At 38.2% G+C, this 27,085-nt stretch overlaps 1 protein-coding gene across 1 annotated transcript in view; it reads left to right on the forward strand.

The window, feature by feature from the left end:
- ARSB (arylsulfatase B) overlaps nucleotides 1–27,085 on the forward strand; it is a 67,447-nt gene that overhangs the window by 13,733 nt on the left and 26,629 nt on the right. Inside the window, exon 5 of the mRNA XM_080370867.1 lies at nucleotides 19,989–20,232. Coding sequence (XP_080226993.1) covers nucleotides 19,989–20,232 — 244 coding nt within the window. The remainder of the gene's footprint in view (nucleotides 1–19,988; nucleotides 20,233–27,085) is intronic.

Here is a 27,085-nt window from a genome sequence, read left to right on the forward strand (position 1 = left end):
ACTGATTGTAGTGTTACATCCAGCCTTCTGTGTTAGAGAATTATGCATGTAGACTTGTCTCCTGCTTATATCTATCGCTTCATTTTTAAATAAGTACACATTAAATGGTACATAGCGGTATCATGTCAGTTATATAACTGTGGGGATTTTTAACTATTTAAGTGTTGCTTGTAGTTTCCCTTCTTTGCTTTTTGTTACAATGAACTATTGACTGCTTCCATAATTTCAATAGCATTTAAAACAAAATTGTACAAAGCCCAGTTGTGCATTATGGAAAAGTGATGGCACTTCACAGAAATAGGAACTGCTGGTGTTCGGCTTTTCTGTAGCCTGCCCATCACATATAGGCAACAGCAAGAAAGGTATAGGGATATGGATTTTGTCCTATATTCTGTCATTTGTTTATCTTTGACTGAGGTTGTTTGCATGCTGCATGTTACTCCTTTTATTTATTTTCATTGCAAACTTCAGAACTCTGCTTTGTAGAAATACCATCAGTAGTGTGAATCACTTCATTGACATGGTCTGTTTTAAACAATACTGAGACACTAATATTGTTAGACTGGCTTCTTAAGCTCTGGAAGTTACTGTGAAATAATTTCACAGTTAACTTCTAATATGCTTTCCAGTTCTGCTTCAGTCAAATGGACCCTCACACTGACCTCCATATGGTTCTGATTAAGTATAAGAGCATGATTGCTCATAAAGCCCTAGCTCTTGAAAGGATCACTAGATATATAACATGTAACTAATGTTTACAGGATTGAACTGTGGATGACTTCGATATGCCATCTTATTTCTGCCGTCTCTTTCTATACTCGTTACACCCATTGTTGTCTGGTTGTTGTGAATTAAAGAAACCTGCATGTCACTGGTATTCGAGGGTGAATTGCATTTGATTTTTCAAATGCAATATTACAATCTCAGTGAGAAAAAAACCCACAACTTAGTATTGGAAAACAAAGCCAGAACTACACAAAATAGAGAAAGAAGCAAATCTTCCATCGTCTGGTTTAGTGGTTCATACTGTTTTGGCTCAGTGGGACAAAGATGGCTGAAAATCTGCCCTCAATCCATCATCCCCTGTAATTTATCCTCTATTAAGGGAATTTTGCTCCCTGGCTGACAGTGGCACAGGACTGGGATCACTTCAGATACTGTGAGATTCAGGATTAGAAGTGTGTTTCTGTACTTGCTGTTTACAACTTGTAAAATCTTCTAATGCAGTAGCACATCAAGAAAATGGGGAAGAAGTCCCAGAACCACGTAAGTCTGAGTTTCTTTTTAGCTTTCATCATTCAGAGCTCAATGTTGCACACTGGAAATGTATCAGAAACTTGAGGAGAGGGAAGGAACTTGCTCCTTCCTTATTTCACTAGGACCCAGAGACTAGGGACTCTGTTCCCCTGATTGCCCATCTTAGATATCCAAATGGTGAAATGTCTTCTACTCTCTTTGGGAAACCGTCTTCTAACGTAACACCATAGGTGACTTCAAAACAGCTTAGAAAAACTTTGAGTAAATATGCTTTGTTTTATTTTTTTTGTCAGATCTATGATAAATAAGTTTTTTATCACAACTCTTCCTTGCATGACTTTTAGTATTTCTTCCACGTCCTGTATGTTGTTTTAAACTACCTCCATGAATTTACATACATGTTGGATACTATTAAATTATCAAATACTATTAAATGTAATAAGATATAGCCACATATGGCATTTACTGATCAATTAGTTTCTTAACCAACATTAACAAAGGAGATAGCTACTTCTCCTCTTTTGTATGTTGCCATTATTCTTTTAGAACCTAATTTCTTCTGTAGGCAACTTTTGAACTTTGAATATGCAAGAAAAAGAGGAATACTGCTTTTAGTATCACGGGGAATTGTTCAGTGGAGTGGATATATACTAAAGCTGTGACGCAGAGCACTAACTTTTTTTAGTATCTGCTATTATGTTTTCTTAGAAAGGCTTGATTTAATACAACCATAGAACAGTTTGAGTTGGAAAGAACCTTTAAAGGTCATCTTGTCCAGCCCCCCTGCAAAAAACAGGGACATCTTCAACTAGACCAGGTTGCTCAGAGCCCCATCCAACCTGACCTTGAACGTTTCCATGGATGGGACATCTACCACCTCTCTGGGCAGCCTATTCCAGTGCCCCACTACCCCCACCATAAAAAAAATTTCTTCCTTATATCTAGTCTGAATCTACCCTCTTTTAGTTTAAAACCATTACCCCTTGTCCTATTGCTACAGGCCCTACTAAAAAGTCTGTGCACATCTTTCTTATAAGACCCCCTGAAGTATTGAAAGGCCACAATAAGGTGTTCCCAGGGTCTTCTGTTCTCCAGACTGAATAACCCCAATTCTCTCAGCCTTTGCTCATAGGAGAGGTTTCCACCCCTCTGATGATTTTTGTGGCCCTCCTCTGGTCCCCTTCCAACAGGTCCATGTCTTTCCTGTACTGAGGACTCCAGAGCTGGATGCAGTGCTCCAGATGGGGTCTCACCAGGGTGGAGTAGAGGGGCAGAATCATAGAGTCATTTAGGTTGGAGAAGACCATTGAAATCATCAAGTCTGAATGTTGAATCCCCTCCCTTTGCCTGCTGGCCATGCTTCTCTTGATGCAGCCCAGGATATGGTTGGTTTTCTGGGCTCCGAGCGCACATTGCTGGCTCATGTCCAGTTTTCCATCCACCAGTACCCCGAAGTCCTTCTCCTTAGGGCTGCTCTCAATCCCTTCATTCCCCAGCCTGTATGGGTATTGGGGATTGCCCTGACCTAGGTGCAGGCCTTACGCTTGGCCTTGTTGAACACCCTGAGGTTCACATGGGCCCACTTCTCAAGCTTGACCAGGTCCGTCTGCATGGCATCTCATCCCTCGGGTGTGTCAGCCTCACCACTCAGCTTGGTGTCACTTGAAAATTTGCTGAGGGTGCACTCAATCCCAATGTCTATATCGCTGATGTAGATATGAAACAGTACTGGTCCCAGTACAGACCCCTGAGGGACACCACTCATCACTGATTTGTATCTGCGCATTGAGCTGTTGACCACTGCTCTCTGTATGTGCCCATACAGCTAATTCTTCCTTTTTTTTTATCCACTGAATGGTCTGTCTATCAAATCCATCTCTATTTCAGAGAGAAGGATGTTGTGGGGGACCCTCACAGAAATCCAGATAGATGACATCCATAGCTCTTCCCTTGTCCACCGATGTAGTCATTCTATCACAGAAAGCCATTAGGTTTATCAGGCAAGACTTGCCCATGCTGGCTGTCTTGAATCTCCTCCCTGTCCAACATATACCTCAGCAGAGCTTCTGGGATGTTATGTTCCATGACCTTCCCAGGCACAGAGGTGAGGCTGACAGGTTGGTTCCAGGGTCCTCCTTTCTAAGCTTTTTAGAAATGGATGCAGTTTCCCTTTTTCTAGGCACCAAGGACTTCACCTGACTGCCATGACATCTAAAATATCATGGCGAGTAGCTTGGGAACTACATCAGCCAATTCCTTCAGGATTCTGGGATGCATCTCATCAGGTCCCATAGACTTGTGTGTGTTCAGGTTCCTCAGATGGTCGTGAACCTGATGTTCTTGTACAGTGGGAGGGACTTCACTCCCCTGTCCCTGTCTTGTAGTCCATTTGAGAGGTGTGGGAAGCAAGGCTGCCGGTGAAGACTGAGGCAAAAGAAGTCGTTGAGTACCTCAGCCTTCTCTTTGTTGGTTGTTCCCAGTGTGCCAGTTGCCTTCATTGGGGAGGCGCACTTTCTTTCACCTTCCTTTTCTGGTCGACATACCTGTGGAAGCCCTTCTTATTCTTTGTGTCCCTTGTCAAATATAGTTCCAGCTGTACCTTGGCCTTCCTGACCCCATGCCTACAAAAGGGCAATGTCCCTATATGCTTCCGAGGATTCCTGTCCCTGCTGCCACTGCCTGTTCATTTCCTTCTTGCTCTTCATTTTGACCAGTGGGTCTTGACTCATTGATGCTGGTCGCTGTCCTTCCTTTCCTGTTTTCTTACACCTGGGGATCAAGAGTTCTCCCACTCCAGGGAAAGTGTCCTTAAAAGCTCTACCAGCTCTGTTCTGCTCCCATGTCCCTGAGGGCAGTTTCACATTGACAAACTCCTTGAACAGCTGGAAATTTGCTTTCCTAAATTTCAGGGTCCTGACTTCACTCTTTGCTTGTGCCATGTTCATCAGGACTCCACCAGTGCATTGTATTATAGAAGATCATACAAAATGGTCAAAAGGGAAATACTTAGCTTTTTATAATTTTGTATTTCAGTACTTCTTTGATAAATGCTTAATAGAACAAATGCAAATGGATGGAAATCTGAAATTTTATGTACATACATTTTTAGATTTCCTTTGTAACTGATTAATAATGTACAGAACAGCACAGAACTGTCTCACACAAAGCTTCAATATTTATTTAGAAAGCTTGCTTCTCAAAGAGACTTACTTTGTCAGTCAAGGACAGCCCTTGCTTTTATGAATCAATATAGATACATAGGGAAAATCTATCACTGATTCAGTTGGGGAAAACACATAGAATATTGTCTGATCTGGGTTAACAATTTGAAAGAAGCTGCCGATGTTGTAAAATGGCCTTAGTGAAGGACGTATTGTCTCAAAAAGGTTACTTGAATCCCTGCTGAGACATTCTGAATCTGTTTTCCTTCTCTGCTTTTTCATTTTTTTCATACCTGTATGTTCATATAAAGTATGGTTTGGTTAGTACATCTGTTCCATATATTTATGAATATTCTACAATATGCTCCAAATAAACATGTGAGTGAAAGCTAAACTCCACAGGAGAAATGGAGAACTTCCAAATAAAGCTATGCACAACTGTCATTCTTTTCTCTCTCTCACTTTCCATTATTCCATGTTATTCTTATGCATAGAATATAATAGATTCATATTTGTGGACAATTTCACTTTAGTATGTGTCAAAGGAGTAAGATTTTCTATCTCTGCCCTAATTCATAGGAGAGTAACACCAGCGGGATTTACGTACAGTATCAGAATATAGATACACTGAATGCCAAGGAAGCCACACATTTTACAGATTTTTGAGTTGAAAAAACCCAAAGAAACACTAAAATCCATAAATGCATGTTAGTTATTCCAAATTACAATGGATTCATAGTAAGATATCATATCAGTTGAAAACTAGTTGACTTTAAAAATAGAAGGAAAGTTTTGTATCATAATTTTTTGCTCTTGCCCATACAATTTCCTGATCATCTTTTTCTCTTAAGATTTAGGAGGACCCTTAGATGGGCCTAGTGTTGCCTTCTCCTGTGCATGCAAAAAAGAAGGATTTTTTATTTTTTATTTTTTTGTGAAACAGGGTTGGGCATTACAATGGAAGGTTTTAGTATTGGGAAAAAAATCTATAAAATAGCTAAAGCTGGAAGATAGAAAGTATGCATCTTCAGAGCTGGTGAAGTTGAGCAGGCTGAGTCTGAAAGTAACTGTATCCGTTTGTCATGGATGTTAAGATTTGGCCACGGATGAGCATGTCAAATCATGTAAATGTCTGATGTGGAACTGCCTTGGAGAGCTCTTACTGCACTGTCCATTGCAGGTTTTTTAGCTCTTCACGCCAACACTGGAAGTAATAAGCTAATTTCCCCTCCTTTTGTAAGGGTGCTGAAAAATTGTGTTTTTCAGTTTCTTACAGCTCAATCTTGATCTTTCTTGTGGTTTCTTTATACATTCCTACTAACTGTATTTATGCCCTTCGCTAACATACATCTCTGGATACCTTCATGTGCCTCCTATGACCAGAATATCTGTCTCTTACTATACAGCATCTATCTTTACATTTCTCTTTAAACAGGAAGAAACACCCCCCCTTTTTATCTGAACTTTGAACATTACTGCTGTGTGGAATGCTGCCTGTGCCTGCTCGTAGCTTTGACCTCTAATTGCATTTTCTTAAGTTAAAATATAGCCAGAGCCTTGTGTACATTGAAGTGAGCTGACCCTGAATTCTGTGTAAAGATTCCAGAGTTGCTTGAACTTGGTTGGGAAGAACCACAAATCTGCAGCAGTAATTTCAATCATATTTTAGAGTAAATGGCTTTAACCAACCACATATAAAAGCAAATAATGTAGCAACTGTAGTGCATGTCTTTCATCATTGACTTCATGTCTTACATCATTGTATTATATCCACTCTACGTGTTTAGCCTATACAAGATATTGTAACATTGCTGCAGAGGGCTGCATGTACTGGAGCACTGCACTGCTTCTGATGTCTTGCAAGAAGATATTTTATCAAATTAACAATTAGATAGAATATGTTGACATCTGATACACAAAATTTAATAACAGTTTTACTAGTTACATCTCTTTTAAGTCTGCTTTCTGTTTGCATTGCAGCATTATAACACATTTTGCAATCAAATAAGCATTTGTAACAAATGGCTCTTAAGAATGACATCCTATGCATGCTTTTCTGTCAAGTCTGAGTTTTTGCAATAGTGTTCTTCCATTACTGTTCTCATAGGAGTAAAGAAAAAAGGTGCCTTCCATTACTTTTCTGTGCTTTTGAGGTTGGAAACTCTGAAATGGCAGAAGCTTACCTTTTGTCACTTATCATAGCTGTCAAGGGAGTGGTGCTAACATTGAAAATCTAGGTTGAAAGGGGTAAGTGAAAAGGCTTTATCATTATTTATATATCCCCTATGGAATAAACCAAAGAGATCTGTATATATGCAATAAACTATATTTAACAATGTCCACTTACGTTATTCTTTTCTATATCTAAGTACATACTAGAAACAGCTCCAAAGAAGTACAATAAAAAAGCTAGAGGATAAGTTATATTAAAAGCTCTTCTATTTCTGAATTACAAAATAACAAAACCTCTGGCTATTTCCTTCTTTCCCTGCAAATATTTCTTCTGGTAGGAAGAGTCTAATGAAAATTTTGCATAGTTGCAGTTCCGGCTGCAAATAGTATGAATTCATATCTGCTGACTTGGATATATCACTTGATACTGCTATCGAGCTCTATTCCAGTGATTTCGATGGATTGAAAAAGCAAAGCCTTTGCTTAAAATGGTTTGATAATTACGTTTTACTGACCACAAATGGTTCACACTGACTAGGAGAGATAAACAACTGTTGGCCAGCAGTTACAGTTCATTAGAGAGTCAAAAGTTGCAGAAAGAAGGCAAACACAAAAACATTAAAATGAAAAATGCATGCCTCAGGAGGAAGAATAGCTGTGTAGACAGTGATGCTGAGGAGTGGGACTGAGGTTAGGTAGGGCCTTTTCCTGCCCACAGGTGCGATTGCCCCTGAAGTCTCTCAGCTACGTTCAGGGACTGTGGGTGGCTTCCTGCGATTCTCTCTAAGTGACCTTGGATATAGCTTGAACTGTTTTAATAATTGTGGTGGTTTGAGTTTATGAATCCAGATAACTTTGACAGAACTGGTTAACAGTGAGCACTTGTACCAGCCTATTTTAGGGACTGTTGACCTCTTATGTGATCTGAGAGCTTTTAAATAGCTGTTTAGAGGGTTTTTTTTAATTATTTTTATTACTTTTTAAATTATTATTTTATTGTTAGAGTTAATCTTTAAATTTGTTTAGTCAGAGCCAAAAGATCACATCTGCAGCCTAAGGTAAATGGAGAGAGGCTTTGGGGAAACATGGACCTGAAGGCATTGACAAATTTAATCACTTTTTCAGTAATCCTGAGACAGGCTTGAAGACGGATTTTTGAAAAATTAGTAACTCCTTTGCCAAAGTGGGAACAGGGGTAATACGGGACTTCTGGGCACACATATATGGGTCAGGTGGTGGTTACTTAGGAGCGTGGAAGTCCTTATGAAGAAGATAAAACTGCAACTATAATTGTGGAGATGGGGGGAGCACACTACACAGGATGCCAACGTCCCCTCTTGTCTGACCCTTGTTTATCATGACCCTGCCCACCTGACTGAAGCAGCAGAACTTTGCTAATGCACGTTTGGACTGGGCAGGCTGATGGAGGGTCATGTGAGTGGTTTGGTCAGTATTATGAAAGAGATGATAAATTCTGACAAATTGCTTGGCATGTGGGATGACAAACAATAGCAGACAGACTCCTCTTGCAAGCAGAGGCTGAGCCGTAAAGTGGATTCACTTTATGGCTTTTATCACTACATTAGACAAAGAATTTGCAGAGAACAGAAAGCAAAATGTCTTCTGAAAATTTAAGGATTAATTTATTTCTGAAGTGTGGGTGTACTGGGAAACTCTTGGCCATCCAAGGCTAAAGCTCTGTTTATAGTGAAATGCTGTCCCTGAGCAGAAGAGTCTGATAGTGCATTAAGGATTTTTCTGCTTCTTTCTCAGTGTCAGGAATGAAAAGGGAGACTAATTAACCTGTAAAGGGTAGAGTTTCCAGGATAAACTTTCTAAGGAATGATCATCAAACACAAAACCATCAAAACCAAAAATCAAAATGCCCACCAAGAGCAAAATATGAAATTTGCCTATTCCTTTGTAGTCTACAGTTGTCTATTATACATATGAACAGCTCCCCTTTGAAAGTGCTAAGAGTTGTATTTGTATATTTGAGGACTGAATGTAGTCTGTAAAGCTAGGTAATTACCAAGAGGAGAGATTTCACAACTTCAGGATTCAGTAATTATGATCAAAAGCTGCAGAAAGTTCAAGGATGATGATGTTGGAGAAACTTTGGGACTTGCCAAGAGGAAATTGCTGGTGACCTTACTGAACTACCACAGTTGTCTTGCAGGCATATTGCAGAGATTCAATATGGGAGCAATTAGAAGAGGATGTGTTTTGGCACGTAGACGGGAAAAAATCATCATTAAATTAAAAATTTTGAGTTTAAGTGTTCCTTCTTTTCACTCACTTCGATGTAGCATTGATGTGACAAAATTAAGGAGGAGAATATTAGGCATGCTGTAAACAGTAGGGGTTTTTTTCTGTTTATTTGAAGAAAATAGGCTCAGTTTTATCCAGCTTAATATCATTTTTCTTAGATTCAGCAGTGTGTTATTCAGCCACTGATACCTGTCACCCAGTAAAGATGTTAAAGAAACCAATAACAAGCAAAAAATTACTCTGAAATACTCATTCAGCAAATATGCTTTCTGCCATTTTTCCACCTGGAACACATAATCCATTGCTGAAAGACAGATTTAAAGGGAAAGAAAATTATTGATGTAAACTTCCATTTCTCTTCATTACCTGTGTTTCTATGTCACCACATTAACTTACCAAATAGTTCCTTTCCTCTGCTGTAAGCTTGATTGCACTTAACAAAAGCTGGGGTGGCTGTTGGGAGAGACTTGAACATCGCTGAATGTACCTGTACAAGACTGAAGCATTTTCTACCTTGTCCATACATGCTTATTAAACCTATCTGTTTTGTTTCATTGTCATCTGTAGGAGAATGAAGTAGCCTACAGGAGACAGAGTAGTTGCAACACATCACAAAGTAATTAATGTTTTTTGTCCCCCTGAAGTTTAAGACTAGTGTTATAAAGAACATTATTTTCTTTACTCTTTTATTGATGTATTTGGTTTAGACAATTGTTGGATGGAATTTCAGGTTTTGTGGTTTATGTGTTTGGTATATGAGTTAGCTTAGGGGCAGATACTTCTAATGCATTCTGCCCTTTTTTCGAATGTCTCGTGTGGCAAGTAACAACTAAAGAGTTTTGTTTCATTTTTATGTCTTTATGCCACAGACTTCTGTTTCTTTCTTATAGTGAACTGAGCACTTCTGGATATATTCTGGGTATAGCTAGGGCCCCAAGTGATTAAAAACTCAAGTCACTCCTCTCAAGCAAAAGTGATGTGAAAAACAGATGTAAATCTGTCCACTTGCCAGAATCAAGTCACAGTCTGCACTGTGTAAAGCCAACGCATGTGCCTACACTTACAAAGAAAAAAAGACATCTGGCTCATAGTGCATGAAATATAAAAGTCATAGACACGCAGGAGGAGTTGGGTTACTGCTGGATGACCAAGGCTCCGCTGAAATGCTCCTGACACTCTGTGATGGCCCTGACACTCCTGCTGTTAGGGGCAGTCTTCTTAATTCCTTCTGTTGAGGTTTCTGCTTTTCCTGGGCTGGTTGGAGCGTTTTGACACTGGTCAGTTTTCCCTGGCTGCCGGCAGCGTTACTGGAAGGTGCCCAGCTGCACCGCCTTCCTGTGCGCGGGTCGGCTGGTCCGTCACAGTCCTCTTCTTCCTCCCCAGCCTTGCTCCTGAAACCTTTCCCAGCTGTATCCTGATGTGCTAAACCACTTAAATTAGCTCCAGATTGCTCTGTTTATTGCGTGCCGGAGAAGTGACAGAAGGCAGTTGAAGCAGTGCTCCCTCAAGTAAACACCAAGGAAAAAGGTGTACAGGGTATTGGGATGGAAAATGTGTTATCTGGGCAGAACCCTGAAGCTTTAATGCTTGTGTGTTAGATCATTTGCCTCTGCCGTTTGCATGGGATTCTGAGGTTTGGCCTGGAAATGTGGGTTTTGTTTTTTCCTTTTTAAAGTGTGGGGGGGAAGGTGTTAGGTCAAAGTAGTCATTTCTTCCCTTCCCCTCAGAAGACGAAACTGGAGAAAGGTGCAATAGTGATCTCCGAAGGCTGGCAGCCTTCCCTGCGGGCCACACACACCCTAACACTTCTGCTGCATCTGAAACCAGGGATGACTTTTCTTGTTACAAGGCTCTGATCAGCAGTAGACATAAAATTTTTCTGCCAGCCTGTCCTCACAGCTGAAATTGGATCCTCTTTTCTTACCTTACCTAAATATATAGCCTAAAATACAAAACCAGCAGGCCTGAGGTCAGGTATTTTCCATACAGCTGGAAGTATGGATGCGTTAGTTTTGGCTGATTGAACAGGATATCCATAAGCACAGTAACAATGGGCTGACTTTCTGCCTTTTTTGCTCCAAAAGCTGCTATAAATATGCCTCCTAATTAGATCCATAATGTTTGGATCACAGCGCTAGGTTTGTTCTAAGAGAGTCACGCTGCTTCCAGAAGCAGCGGAAGAACCCCAAATGTATTCAAAATAAACTTCCGAATGCTTTTACTGAATAAAAACACCTAGATGTTGCCAGCTATTGGACAGTCTCTGCACTTAGAAAACTTAATGCTTGAAATGCAGTGCTTCCCAGCATACTTGTGGTCATTTGTCAGTCCTCCTTTTATTGAGTGTCTGCCTACCATATGGACATATCTCCTCTGTTTGGTAGGGAGAGAGGGGGGGATGCAGTTGGAAACTAGACAGTCTTCTGAGTTGCATCTGCAACGCTGCTTTTGAATGGAAAGAGGGAGTGTATAGGAGGGGCCTTGTCGTTCCTTTTAGCATAGAGAAGCCACCCTACTTTCACTCTCACCTTCACAAAGCAATTAATCTCTTAATCAGAAGTAAGAAACTGGAACAAGTGCCAAGAGTTATTATTGACCCTATTTCCCCTTCAAATGTTTTGTGCACCTATTTCGTGCTAGATGATGTGCAGCTGATGGCTTTAGTATGTTGGCAGCCTCTAGTTTCAGGAGTAGCAGAAGCTTAAAAGGTTCCTTTTCTCATTATTTTGAAGGTGCTTTAATTTGATAACATATTGAAATGCCCAAACCTGCATTATAAAATAATTCAGAGTTAGTTTTTTTTCTGGTCGGTACTTACTTGAAAAAATACCATGTGGTTTTAGACAAACCTTTCAAACAGAGCTTGGCATGGTTTACATATCAGACGGATGTGTGCTAGATCAGCTTACTGCAGGGGCCCATGAGGAGAAATTAAAGGGTATGGGAGTTTTCTTTTGGAGCCTCAGAGAAATTCATCAATTCAAAAAAGTAGGAGCTTAAGCACAGGTGTAAAAGAGAAAAAAAGCTAGGGCATGCCAATGTTGGATTTGAAATGTACAGTAGATACAGTAAGAGTATTTGGCAAGTATTTTGTGACTGTTTTAAGGAAAAAAAGAGACCTTGGTGTTTGTAGCCAGGAGCCAGAAATGTTAGGCTAGATCTTTACAGACTCTAAGGGTTGGTTAAAGTTATTAAGCACTAGTATATGGTAAATGATTAGTGATTTGAGTTGAGATATCTGATTGTATTTACATGATCCTAGATGCTTAAATTTAAGTTTCTTCTTACTTTCCACTTGCAGATATATTACTTCAAATGCTTTCTTTGTGCTGTGTTCTGAATAGGATAAAAAAGTGGTTGTATAGTCAAAGACTTTCTTGGCACACAGTACTTTACTTTTTTTCTCTCTCTCTGTTTGGTTTGTTGGGTTTTTTTGTTATTATTATTTAAACTGATTCCTAATTGAATACTTCCTTTAAATTTTGGTTGGTTCTTTCTTTCTTTCTCTGTGGATATGCAACTTATGTACACACATATCTGTTAAACTTCTGGATGGCTAGTTTTAAAAATAAACCTAGATATCCAAGAGATGTTCCATATTTAAATTTATTAACCTCATTATCATAAAATATTTTGCATGTTGATTGTGTGTGTGTGTGTCTGTGTGATATCACGCAGTTTTGGTCTTTTGTTTTGCTAAATTTTTTTAGGCATAATTTGTTGTGCTGTGAGATATACAACCTAAAACAGCCCAGAAGTACTTATCCTGTTGGATTGCTGTGCTGAAAGAGGGTTTGGAATTTTTTTAATTTTCTGTTAAAGACTATTATTTTTCTTATAGGAAGTAATTAATTGCTGCTGTACTTTCCAGAGTTACTGTTGTAAATATTTTCCGTATTCTTGGATCAGTCTTTGTTCCACAAATGCTGTAAACAGTTGTTAAACTTACCGTGATGATTAGGATTACTAGGGGACATGCTTAGGATGACAGTTCTGCCATTTAACCAAGGTTGTATAATACGTATCACAAACTTGAACTCTCTGGGTTTATCATCTTATGAGGATGGAAGGTTGAGAATAAATAGAAGTTAAGGACAGTGTATGTAAACGCTGCATATTTTTGTGAGTATTCTCACTGTCTAACACAATTTGCACACTCAATGTAGGCAGCAAGGGTGGTTTTTTTCTTTTTTTTTTTTTTTTTTTTTTTTTTTTTGTAAGGAGACTTTATGGGTAGATCCTCATTTGAACTCAGAAAATACAAAGATTGAAAAGAAGTACTGAAGTTAAAACTGCTTAATAACAGCACCAAATACAGTCCTGGATGAATCTGTGGAGAAATTCCAGGAAGCCCTCTCCAAGGCGCTTGTCTAGAACGATTTGCCTGGCATGTCAACGAGACTGCAGGGTATAGCTCTGTTGTGGTCATAAGAAGCATGCAGCAACCTGAGTGGTCACAAGGGAGACAAAAAAAGGATGCCCTGTTAAAAAAAAAAAAAAGAAGTTACTTTTCTATAGTATAATTGAAACAAGATCCAGTTTTAGAAGTAAATAAGCAGCTATACAATGAGGCACACTGTTGCTTTTGAAAAAAATGCAAACTCATTTTATATATTATTTACCATGTTTTGCTTACCCACTTCAGTACTGTGTAAGAGCTGGTGAAAAAGCAGTGAGGGAAATCTTTAAAGCAAAGACCAGATTCTGGCCTATTTTCAGAGAAGGTAGTACCTCTAGCGCATTAACGTGGGGCAACATCTTGAGCAGAAGCTGCTAAGACAGCAGGTGCAGGTAGTAGAAGTTGCAGAAGGGAAGTTGCTTGAGCCACTTGTCCACATGCTGAAGAAAGTGTGTTGGCCATACTGTACTTAAGTGCTCTTTGGAAAATCTTTTCTTCCCCTACCATCCAAAAAATAAGCACAAAGCTCTCTATAGCTTTTGAAATAAGTTTTTCATTTCACTACATAGGCAATAACAATTTTTTTGTACAACTGGGGGAGATTAAGCTTACTTTCTTAGAAAACTGGCTTTATGCAGTATTAACAGGACATGCCTCAATTTAATTTCTTTTCCCAATATAACTTTTGAGCCTGTTGATCAATTTAAACAATTTTTCAGAGGAGTGAGCTCTGGTATGTGAAGATTTGAGACATCTATTAATGCTGTTAATATTGCCCCCAAGTTCAGTAACCACTGTGGACTTGCCTTAGCAAGGAATGCGCACAGGTGAGAGATAGTTATGATCCTGGGAAGGATATTTGTCAGAGTTCATTCTTAAGACAAACACTTCTGCCTGTTTTGTTTTTCTATTGTCTAATGAGGTATAAATCCCACATGAAGTTTTTCCCACAGTTCAATGTGGGTTATCTCTGTAGTATGAAGCAGATTGTTGCTTCAGTTCCAGGGTAATTCAGTAAACCTGAGTCCCTCTGAAGACTTGAATCCATATGTGCTTTACTAGTTATTGCTCTCAGAATTGTTTTATTGCTGGGTGGGTTGTTGTTTTTTTGTTTTGTCCAACTGCTCTTCAAAGAGGTTTTAGTCATTAAACTGTTTACTAGTTACCTACATCCCACATCACTGCATATATATACTGCCCTAGTCAAAATGTTTGGCAGCTGGCAACACTTCAGAGAAGTGTTTGGGAGAAACTGAAGGGCCTCTCTGTTTAGTTTTGTTTATTGATTCCTTTAAGAACTCCTGCAAAACATCTTTTACAGTTTACAAATGACAGATTTAACAAATTAAGCCCTTTCTCATGTATATGACAATGAATATGAATTACAAAAGCAGATGTTTGTGAGAAAAAAAATTGGCCTTCATTTGAAAAGGTATATTCAAATGCACAAGCTTTGCTTTGCTTTTCTTTTGCTTATGTTGAAAGGTTTTTATTGAATTAAACAGATTTTAAAAATCTGTTTTTCTGAACTGATTTTCTATGTGGGAAATGTCTCCTGTTTTCATCCAAAATCTTTTGGGAGGGAGGTACTATCTTTCTACTTGCTCCATTAAAGTATCTTAATGTTAACAGCTTTGCATAGACTTTAAGATGGGTGAGAAAGTGATTGGATTTAAATAGGTGTAAGAGAGTGAGAGAATGTAGAAATAGCCGTCTAAGATATTTTTTTTTTTCTTAAAGGCATGTTTGGGTAGTTGCTAGAGTTAGAAGTAAAACATTTGATTTCTTTGCAGATATTTTAATTAAAACAGAAAACAAAAGTTCTCACTTCAAAATTTTATTTTGCTATAGCAATACATGGTATTTACCGAGGGTCGGCTTTGCCAGTACTTTAAAAAGTATTCAAGGGGTCAGGGTACTGTGCATGACTATTTTGAAGACAAAAGTTATTTCATCTGGAGAGCTTTTTATCAGTCTGTTTTATCAGGATACATGTCCCACAGATACACTGGTATGGAGAAAGTAACATAAACTGTGGTGGTGTTTTGGGTTTGGAAGAGCTACACTGGGTTTGGGGGTGGATGGGTGGGGTTAGACCTATGAATTTTATTAGTATCAGTTCCGATGAAATTATTCAGTGTGGCAATCTGGGGGGTGTGGGTGGTGTGGGTTTTTTTTTAAGGTATGTTCAGATCTTACCAGATTCCTACTCCTTCAATACTGAAGTCAACACAAAATTAAAAGACAATTATGGTACTCACATGATTCATGTAAATTGGCAGAGAATGATATTAGAGATGAGCCTGGCTTTTGTACTTAGGGACTCTTTTGACCAGTTCCTGACCCTCATAAGTATTTACTGCTCTTAAGAAACTGTTCTGTCTGTGACCACATGGTTCCCTCCAGTCTAACTATTGCAGGCTCCATCCCAAGTGCTTACAACTGTCAATGAGCTTCCTTTTCTCTTTTAGGATTTTTGCTTTCCCTTCCATGGTAGGAATGACGTCTCTTCCCAAATCAGTGCAGTATATCATTGGTGTTTGTGATAAAATTACTACATTATAAAGATTTCTCCATAGTCTACAAGGCTTATGTTAGTTCAAGGGTGCACAACTTTGACTGAAACTACATTTTAAAGTAGTCAGGATGCTTCTGTCTCTCTCCTTTATTCCGTCATTTTGCCATTTACTCTGCATAGGTCTTCTGTGCATTTTTTGTGGTTGTTGGTAATGCCTACTGCAAACTCTGTTTCAGCCCATTCTTGTATGTGCAAGAACGTCTTTCCACAGTGTTCTCTTTCATTGTTACAAATTTCAGCTTGTAGAAAAAAAAATCTGTCAGAATGGCAAAAAAGCATCCTGGTACCTTCCTCCTTAAATAATACACAATGATTGGAGTGATAAAAATACTGTGAGAAAATAAAGGTAGCTAAACACCTATCAAAGCAAGCCAAACCAAACAACAAAGCTCTTCAAAAGGGTATGATGCTTCCATTTAAGAAAGCAAACAAAACTGAATAAAAATTAGCTAGGTAATGCTTATGCCAAGTACCATAATTTCTAAGTATATAGCCTTATTCTCTCCCCTTTCATCCTTTTTTTAGGGACAAGCTGGTTTTATGATTTTTCTGATGCACATAATATGTTGTGGGTACTACTGAAGTCTAAATTATGAAGATGTAATTACAAAAATGGTTCTTACAGATAGGAAAAAATACGCTCACTACATTTTCCAGACTATTTCCCTATTATTTTTAATGAAAGTCACATTTGATGTTCATGTAGAGGAAGGAGAGAATTGAAGTATCATGCTTGAGGGAGGCTTGTGTTTCCAGCTGAAGTAGCAAAGCTGAAGCTTTAATAATAAGAAATGTTACAAGCCAGGGCCTCCAGTAGTATGTACCTTGATTCCAAAAGCTTTGCTCTGGAGACTGTCTGCTGAGATTAGGTATTAGGATGAGTCATGGAGAGAAACAGTTGCAAAAATGTCAATAAATCATTCAGGAAATACTGTCTTCAAGTGGATTTAGAATTGGATATGAAGCCAGTGTAGAACATGAAGCAAAAATGATCCTGTTTGTCTCTTACCTAGGTGGGTGTTGTGTGTTTTAAACTATTGGGGGTTTCTATATGGACTTTGGAGTTTGTTCCATATTTGAGAAACTTTGCTAAAATAGCGTGAGGAGTTAGTATTGGGAGAACATAAGAGTGGCTGTACTTCCACAGACAAAGGATCCGTCTAGGCAAGCATGCCCTCGCTATGACAATGCCTGGCAGCAGATGCCTAGGAAAGGGTATTGGGTATTGGGACTCATTGTGCCTTCCACAAAACATTATGTGAACACTTTCAAATCTTCAACAGTTTGTGGCTGAAGAAATTCCTGAGACAGAGGTAATGTCTTTTAATGTAAGAGCTATCAGGATGTTGGTTTTTTGTTTGTTTTTTTTTTTTTTTTATCTTTAACTCTCCAGTGGCTTTTTGGACCCATCCAAGCTTTTAGCATGCATCAGTTCTATATGTGTTAGGGGAAGAGTATCTGAACACACACAGAGCAGGTATCCATTTTGTCTCTTGCTGTCTAGACGTACCCTGGTAGGTAAGACTGACTAGAACACCAGTTACAGTCCTGCAGTGTTTGTTCACGCATGCCTTTCTGCCACGTCTGCACCTCATGCAATCAGTGGCTTCTTGTTTACTCTCTGTGTGTGTGTCCGTGTGTGTGTGTGTGTGTGTGTGTGTCCCCTTATTATTTAGTGATTAGCTTAATATTTCATCAACAAAGACTCCCTTATGATCTTTCCTTATTATGTAACTTGCTCATCTTTAACAAGTGTTGGTATTTGAAGACCTGCTTTAGCCCATATAGAAGTAATTGTCTTTAACTTTGGAAAATGGTATCACTTACATATAAACTGCCAGAGACACATCAGCTTTGTTCTGCCTACCTAGAAAGGAAATAAACTTCAATAATCAAAACAGAAAACAGAAACCATTCTTTTCCCTCATTCAACTCTCTCTTGAGAACTCAGTAAAGAAACTAAGCAGAAACGGTCTCTTGAATGTGAATTCCCAATGGAGAAGGAAATACTAATGCCCTAGCAGTGTGGACATGAGAAGTCAAGTGGGATGAAACTTGTTTCATATGTTGGGGTTTTTTTATTATCAGAAAAGTCATCAAAACAAGAAAAAAAATCCCCCTTTTAAAAATTGTCTGAATGCTGATACAACACGTGAATTTTTACAGGATATATGTTAGAAAGACTCCTTGTCTCAGGGAATTTATTGTGTAATGAAACTGGCACAACGTGAATGTCTTCAACTCAACTACAGAAAGTAAAGAAAAAATATAATAAAGATTTTACTGTAACCCAGGAGGAAATGCACACTTTTCTCTATATATTCTTCAAAAAGACAGTCTACTACTGTAATTTCCTTGCTACTTTGTTGCTGATATTCATATCTTATGTCCTAGAATTAAACCGATATGTACAGTAAGTAACCTCTGATACAAGGAAGACATTCAACATATTAAGAATAACTTAAGAATTGATCCCACTGGATGTTGAAACTGTGCTCTAATGTAGTGTAGATAAGATACCTTTTACTCTAAGACCATCGAAGGTTAAAAGCTACTGAAAGCTCTGTCCTGTGAGTACCCCTGACAGGAATTTCTGTTTACATTAAGAGTAGAAGGAATTGTTGAAAGTGCTTTTTTGGGGTTTTGTTGTTGTTGGTTTTGGGGGGAGTGTTTTTGGGTTTTGTAACTGGCAACTACTTAAATTCGCAGATCTCACTGCTCAACATTGAGTGAGAAATACTGGTAGCTAATATTTCATTGCCTGCATTTCATATTGAAGACAATAAAGCTTTTTATTTATTTTTGACTTGGGCACACAAGCAGCTCAACTGGAAGCTAGCTGGCCCACAGAACTCTTTAACACTTTTCAACTCATGCTGTTTTTGCCAAGTGCTTCATTTAGCTTAGGCTTCCACCTTTTAACATCTTCACAGAGACATGCACTACTTTATTCTTTCGTAGAACAAAAAGGGTCTTCTGTGTACAGTAGAAGGATGTTCACAGTGGGGGTTTACATTCATCCCTAATTAATGAAATAGAAAGGGCGTAATTTTATTGTGTTGTGGTTACAGTAAAGTTCTTTTTTAAGGTGTGAGACTTGTACTTCTTGTTTCTTCTTCAAATTCCCATTTTTAAAATCAGAAAATACAATGTAAACTTGTCAAATTACAGTGAATGTCAGTCCAACAACTAGTATTTGAAAGAACTTCAACCTCATTAAAATACAGAAAAATTATGCTTGAAAGAATTGCCATCAATGACTCTTCTAAGATCTTTACAATAGATTCAAACAAGGAAAACTGTACAGCAGTACTAAAAGTAACTTCACAGAGTCATTAATTCTGTTAACTTCAGGAATCTGGATTTTATTCTAAGTGTGGAAGCTTGGCCAGAGATACCTGAGCTATCTTTAATTCATGTAGATGTTTCTGAGTTACTGTAGTCACAACTCAACTATTTCTGTAAAGATCTTACATGTTCTCATCAAACACAATAAATCTGGTATATTTCTGAGTCACTTCAACTGTTTTAACTGGTTTCAACTCGTTTTGTTAGGGCTTTCTTCTTCTGCCTGCAAAGCTGTCTGTCCTGTGTGACATTACAAATCAATATGGCTGCCTAAAAATCTAGGGAAAAAATAGTTCTGAACTGGGACTATGCGTGTTCTCCTGTACACTAGAATAACAGTTTTCCGTTATAACTATACCATACCACTTTGGAAAACAGTGTGTTCTGAGTACTAATGATGCATTGATAGCAACTCTTCCTGGTGCCTGTGAAATGGTTGGAACTAAGTTTTTGAAGTCTTTGATTCTGGAAGCTTTGGATGTCTAATGATTTTTAGAATCAACATCAGAGGTTGCTCTTAACGAAGGCTTGCTAAATCATTGGCTTGTGTGATGGTATAACTTCTACCTAGCAGTAACTTTTCATTGTAGTAATTTTTAAGACTCTGGCAAGAATCAACATATGCTTGTTACATGGCTTGAACATGTGACGTGTTGTATGAGCACTTAACAGCACTATGCAAGTACTTGCATGACACACCGATATTGTGAAAGTATTTTTTTAAATGATTGAATAAATGTTGTGATGAGGATTTTTCCGTTTCCTTCTTGCCAATAGTTCCTCTTAATGACTTTTTTTCCAGATAATGGAGGACAGACTTTGGCAGGTGGGAATAACTGGCCACTGAGAGGAAGAAAATGGACCCTCTGGGAAGGAGGAGTGAGAGGAGTAGGCTTTGTTGCAAGTCCTTTGCTGAAACAAAAAGGTGTAGAAAGTCATGAACTCATCCATATCTCTGACTGGCTGCCTACGCTGGTGCACCTTGCTGGAGGACATATCAATGGCACTAAGCCTTTGGATGGCTTTGACGTTTGGAAAGCTATCAGGTAACGTGCATGTCATATCATTAAGTTAGCATTCTGGTATGAGAAGAATTTAATGAGCCCAGAGAATAGAACTGGAGCAAGGTGCAGGGAAATATTACATCTTGCTTTCCCTAAATTGAGGGAAGGTATGAGTGCAGTTAGCTTTGCTATGCTTGAGAGAATTATCCAGGTTGCAAATTAATACTGACCACAGATGCAGAACTGCCATACAGCTTTAACTTGGTATGTTGAATTTCTTTGTAAACATGGTATACTTTTTCAGAAACACTCTGTGATCCAGAAGTATGTTAACTGATGTTGCACAGCACGGAGTACAAGTTAGTAAATTTTATGGACCCAGTCCTGCTCTCTACAGATCCCAGTTGAGTGTCTCTGCAGTATGCGCCTGGAATTGGACTTGTGGGAAATCTGTGCAAACATTAAACTCACTGAGCATGGATTTCACTTTGATGGTTTGTTAGCTCACTACGGGACCTGTCAGGCTGGCTCAGAGTGTATCCATTTGAACAGGTCCGTATCATGCTGCCTAGTGTCTCAACACGCCTGTGAGATTGAGTACAAAAGTAGACCCGACTTGGTTCCTGAGAGGCCATGATGTTGGGCCTGATTTAAGCAAGCTGGAGCACTCAGGAGGATGCTTAGATGGCTGGAAAAAAGCAGCAGCTTAGCTCCAGCTGGGCTGACACTGAGACCAAGCTAATGACTTTTACTCGTCTCTGTCTGACTGTGCACCTCTCATGCTGTCTCCATTAACTGAGATATCCCAAACCCCATTAGTTCAGTTAGTGGAGAGTCTTCTGTGCTTTCAAAGAAAAATGAGTTAAATCCTGTACATTTTTCTTCTGGAAAAGAATAATAAAATAGTATCACAAATGCTGGATACTGCAGGCTCTGGGCACATCTGAATATGTGCTTATTACTGGAGCATTGGGCTCAGCAGAGTAAGTAGAATAGAATCTAAAAGAATAAATGAAATAATTATTAACTGGTAAAGGTGATTTTTTCACTGGAACAAACAGTCAGAAAAAACTCTGGTGTTGCCCCTTTGTGATATCTTCAGTCAAGGCTTACACTCAGTCAGTTCTTCATCTTTCAAAGCTTTTCTTCTACTAAAATGTATTACAAAGTCCTTAAAACCTGAGTTTCTGCAGAATTTTAAACTTCTGTGACCAACACTAGGTTTTGCAAAAATTACATGGTGGCATTGGTTTATATTACTTTGTTTCTTCCTCTGCTATGCTGCATGTAATGTATACATTGATGGGGCTAAATCCTATTGTCCGTGTTCTTAGAAATTATATTTATGTTAGTAGGACTTTGAATATAGTTTAAATGCACATCAGAATCATGTAGGATGGGAAGTTTAATACTGGTAAAGCAGAAAAAAAGGACTACCAATTCTATTTCCTACCTGCTGTTCATTTGAGAATGAGTGTTTTGTTTCTTTTGGTAGTCTTTGTTCTGTTTTTATAGCAGTCATACAATGTTATATTAGTGTGTTATAAACTTTTGTCCCTTTCCCAGGGTTTCCACCCAGCTTGCAGAAGAAATGTAGCTATTTATGTAGTAATTGCTGAATTTTTTGCAATTTTCTACAGAGTGCATTAAAATAAGTACTGATTTTTTTGTGTCTCAGCATCTTATACTGTGAATTACCAGCATTAATTCCTAAACAAGTGGGTTAGGGATTAAGAATTGAAACTGAGAAATTACAGCAGGCAGAGCTGAGTTTATCTACCTGTCTCTGTTTAGCCCTATATAGACCCTGAAGTCAAAAAGAAAAACCCCAACCCAGTCTTGCACCCCTGCCCTCCCCTCCCCAAACCAGACCCTATTTCTTGAGTTTAGAATCGTTTTATTTGTACCTTTAGTAGGATTACCTGTAGTGAAACTGCTAACTTTGATTTCTTTCTTAGTGCTGCGTCTGTTTCTTGGGAGTTATGGGATAATTTTCTGTACTAGCTGGAGTTTGCTGAGAGCTCATGGGCTCGTGCCCAGGTATACTGTATGGCTCTTTTCCAAGTGGAAGAAGATAAGGATGTGTATAATTGAGTGCAGGGACCATTAACTGCCAGGAAGGAATGGAGACTCCCATCCAGCCAGAGAAAGTAAAATGGTTTACGTGCTGCTGTTACTGTGGGAAAACAGCATCAGCAAGATCCTGGGCTACTCCTAAACCACAGACTTCTCTTCCAGCTACTAGAATTCCTGTCTACTTCAAGTTTAGTTTCAACCAGGTATTCCTTGTTATAGGCTTCTCAGATCAGGTTATTCAGCAGGAGAATTGTTTGTGGGGAAGGACAGGTACAGCTGTGCATCCCCTGCATGCTCCTGGCCTGTGAACCTTCTCTCTTTGTGGAGGGACTGAATGCGGTGTTCAGTGGCACTGCTAGGGAGTAGGTGACCACCAATGGAGAGGAAAAAAGTCAGTTTTTGTGAATTGTCAGGCTGCTCTTTGGCTGACCTTGCAGCTAAAATGTCAAATTTCACATGATCTTCTCATGTAATCAGGAGAAATGAATGTATTAAATTTCATGATCATAACTCAAAAGGTCACTTGAATATTGGATAGCAAACAATGAAGGCACAGTGCCCTTTTGGTGACGTCTGATGGAAAGTTCAGATATATTGCTTTTCTTGGACCAGATGGCTCATAATGAGTGAAATTATAATTTGCTAAGATTCTACCTCATTTGAAGAAAGGAAATTAATAACCAATCAGTGTTACATCTGTATTTTTTCAGTCCAGTCTAATACAAATAGCTGCATATACTTGTGGTTTATTTTTTTCCATGGAATTCAGTCCTGAGCCTACTGTTTCATATGTTCGTAATCAAAAGGAAAAGGGTTATAAATTTGGAACCTGATTTAGGTATTCAAAAGAATATATGGGACAATGCATATACTCTCAGAAGTCACAAAATTATTGGATCCATTCTGGTATCTGTCTGATATCTGTTTATAAATGATCAGTATTTAAAGGATGTGTTGTTAATATGGTATTTATGTAAATATAGATACGATATATTTTAATATATATTATGTGAAAAGTATATATAATATATAATAACAAATATAAATTATATAATTCAGAAAATATATAAAATACATAATTTTAATATAGATCACAATATAGCTAATGTAGATGTTAGATATAGATTTTGAAATCCTAAGTATAAATTCTGAGATACTAGACCAAAATGAAATTTATGCCATGTTTGGTAGTCCAAATTAGTAATTACATTAACATAACACTGATTAATAAGTTTTTGTAGTAAATAGAAGTGCTGTAAATGTGTATCCTACTGTTCATTTCATGCCTCCTCTACTTAATTTTGACTTGAAGAACCAGAAGAAAGTTAATGGTTAGGAGCGAAGATGTTTAGGAGGATGAAAAAATGTTCAGGAGCACGTTTCTTGTGGACAAAAATACGTTCTTTTGCATTCTTTTTAGCTTACTATGAGGTTCTTTCATACAGTGCGCGAAACTGAGGAAACAGAATGTTCTTGTTCTCGTTGCTTAAACTTCTTTTCTAAGGTAAAAATTTGCATGCTACTTAAAAGCTCTTTGACAGGGACTTTGAACTCAAAAGCTTGTCTGCTCTTTCCAAACTGATCTACTGACCTAGTAGTGTAGGAAATACTGTTGCAACACTGTATCAATGAGAGACCTAATAGAAGAGGAATGTGATTTTATTTAAACTAGAAACGGAAATAAAGCAGGCTTTGCTGCACTCTCACAGTCTGACACTCACTCACCAAAAGGTGTGTGTGCGTCTAAAGGAGCCCACCCAGGAGCCCTGCACCAGGGTAGGGGTTTTCAAGCCATCCATTTGGCAGCCAGGCACCACGATGCTTGTGACAAGATGTTGGGAGTAGGATCTCTTGTGATGGTGCTGAGGTGTGGGAACTCCAGCTTCTGAAATTCTTGTAATACCTTCTGTGTTATTCTGAGGTTGGTAACCATTCAGTTTCTGGTTGTGCCACCTTGTACCCTTTTGGTGCTGCTTCTCTGTCCTCCACCTCTGTGAGTCACCAGGTGCTATGACTTTTGTGTCCTGATGTCCCTGTCCTGTGAAACTGGCTTAGATGTGTTGGGGTCTTGCTGACCTGCTAATCTGGCCATTGTTAACACAGGCCGTTATGAGAATCCTTTCTCTGCTTTGTGTTCATGCTGTTGTTTCCACATGCAGATCTTCCCAGTCTTTCTCCATTCATACTAGTCTTGGCCTTTTTGATAACTTTTTTTCACATTTTTCAACAGTAAAATATTGTAGGCCACTAAAAAAACCTTTTGCATGCAAACTTTTGCTGCAGTGTATCTTTGAACCAGCAGTTCCTGAACTTTTATTTTCCTCCAAGCACCTTTGGAATGAAATTTAACTTTCCCTTTAATATCTCTAATATCTTTAAAAAATAACTTAGGATGCTATCACTGTACCAACCCATTTTTGGACATCTATCAGACTATTCCGATCTCAGGTATAAACCTTCTACATGAATCGTATTTTTTAATGCCTTAGATTGCCGTGAGTAGCACTACAATATAGCTGAAACCTCTAAAACAATGTACATGTTAGAAATTATTTCTGAAAATACAGTGATAATATCACTAATATATTTTAGAAAAATAGTAATGGAGATTACCAAGAACAATTAATAGAAAACAATACTAAAGTACAGCCAGTCAAGGAATATAAACTGTACTGCATGCTTCCAAGTGTGTTTCAAAAGGCCCTTGCATTTCTAAGAAACATCTGTTCTCAAGATGCTTGCTACTCTATTGAAATTGAGACACTAGGCAAAATTATTTTCCTTATGTAGAAATTTTGCCTGATTAATATATTATTTTGATACATATTTTGGTTTCAAGTACTGAAGATCTAGTATGCCTGTGCTCAGAAAAAAGGATTTTATTTTGCTTTAACAGAGAAATGGAAAACCACATAGTGGAGCACATGAAGCAGTATGATAGGCATTGAGAGTTTCAGGACAGAATGCCGTCAAAATAACTAATATTTATTCAAAGCTTGTTAGCAAGCATAGGCTTTCAGGTTTTACGCATACATTTTGCAGGGAAAATTTCAGGTTTATAGTTTTGTAATGTTGAAAATATCAGAATTGATTGGATGGGGTAAATGAAGCAAGATCAATTTTAGTTCTTATGTACCAAATGGTTACATTCATTTTAGGAATTAAACACCTGTTTGAAAAAAATTTCATTGTTGTGGTATGAATTAATGCTGAAAAAAGAGCAGTCTAAAGCTGAGAATAGTATTTATTTCCAGCATGTCTGAAATACAATTATTTCAGGAAAGCATGTACTGATATGACCCAGAGAAATATAATATATGGCAAGGTTATAAAGGCTTAGATACTGCTAAGTGACACTGAGGATATTTTTGTGCAAGATAAACATATTTACCCTGAAAAACCTTGGATTCCTTCCCAAGGACAACTTCTGCCTATTTAACAACAACAATAAAAGTGAAAGATGTCATGTAGATGTTTGTTCACGTTCACTAAATAGTAATAGATCTTTCTGCATGTTTTAAAAAGATTGCAAAGAAGAAGATAGAGTGACGTATCTCATAGCATAAACTAGCTGATTCTCATACCAACTCTGAAGTTTGCCCATATACTTTCATCAAAATGTTCTTACATAGGGGACTTTTTTTACAAAACAATACCTTTTAGCTGCTTAATTAAATAGTCAGTCAGACATGGTAGAATAATAACCAAACAAAAGAATAAGTTCTTTATTTTTAGGGAGAGGAGCAACATATTAGAATATTAGAGTAAAAAATAAATATTCCATAATTAGAGCACTGCAAGATATGGTTACACTGGAAGCTACTAAAACACAAAAGCAGGATTCCCTAGAGAATCTTACTGCTTACTTATTCTAGCTCTGTTGGTCAGACTATGTTCCTGATGCAAAATATCCTTGGCAGAACATCTGCCAAGGTGAATCTGTTGCTGAGGCTGTGTATCTTTTGCAGGGACTAAGGTCAGCATGGAGCTCCATAAATGGAAGGGAGCACAGGGAAAGGGAACTCAGCTACAAGTGTAAATTCTCTACTTGTTGTCCCCTGGACATTGTGTCTGTCTTCCTGATAGCTTTTACTGTCAGCCGGCCGCTTTCTTCAACGTACAATGCCGCCATCTTTTCTCTGGCTATTGTTTTGTGAACAACGTCTGCTGGTTATAAACCTCTGTGCTGTGTGCAACAGAATTACTGGAGTAACACCCGAACCGAACAAACAGGTCAGAACCAATTAATAGTGCTACAGAGCTTAATGCAGTAATGCCATAAGCTTCAGGGAGTGTCTCTCGTGATTATATATAAACCATGTTTCTAAGTTGCTAGTACCAATATTCTGTCCCAGAAGAAAAAAGGATTCAATAAAAATGACAACTGCAGCATGAAAAATATTAATGCAGGTGTCATCTTTACATTCTGTGTTCTACTAGCTGTGCGATAACATTCATAGCCATGTTTAGTGTGCAGTATCCACTCTCTACATTAAAAGCCATAAAGGAAATTACCTTTAATGATATGGTAGTAATACTAGTCAGCTCGAACAGCATGAATATCCTCGGTTTTGACTTTCTACCTACCATGGTACTTATGAATATTGGGTGTAAAAACAGGAGAAGCACACAGAGTCAGTTACTTCTTTCTTCTGTATTTGACCCTGGTGGAAGATACTAGATTATTTAGCATAGCTCTGACGTTTGCATTCTTTTAAAAGGATTCTGAAAAATGTAGATACTGTTCAGAAACTGCAAAATAAGAATATGTCCTCAAGTAGTCACTACAGAATCATTCGCATGCTATAAATTTGCATCC

This window comes from Falco punctatus (assembly GCF_963210335.1).
Source record: "Falco punctatus genome assembly, chromosome: Z".
Taxonomy (NCBI): Eukaryota; Metazoa; Chordata; class Aves; order Falconiformes; family Falconidae; genus Falco; species Falco punctatus.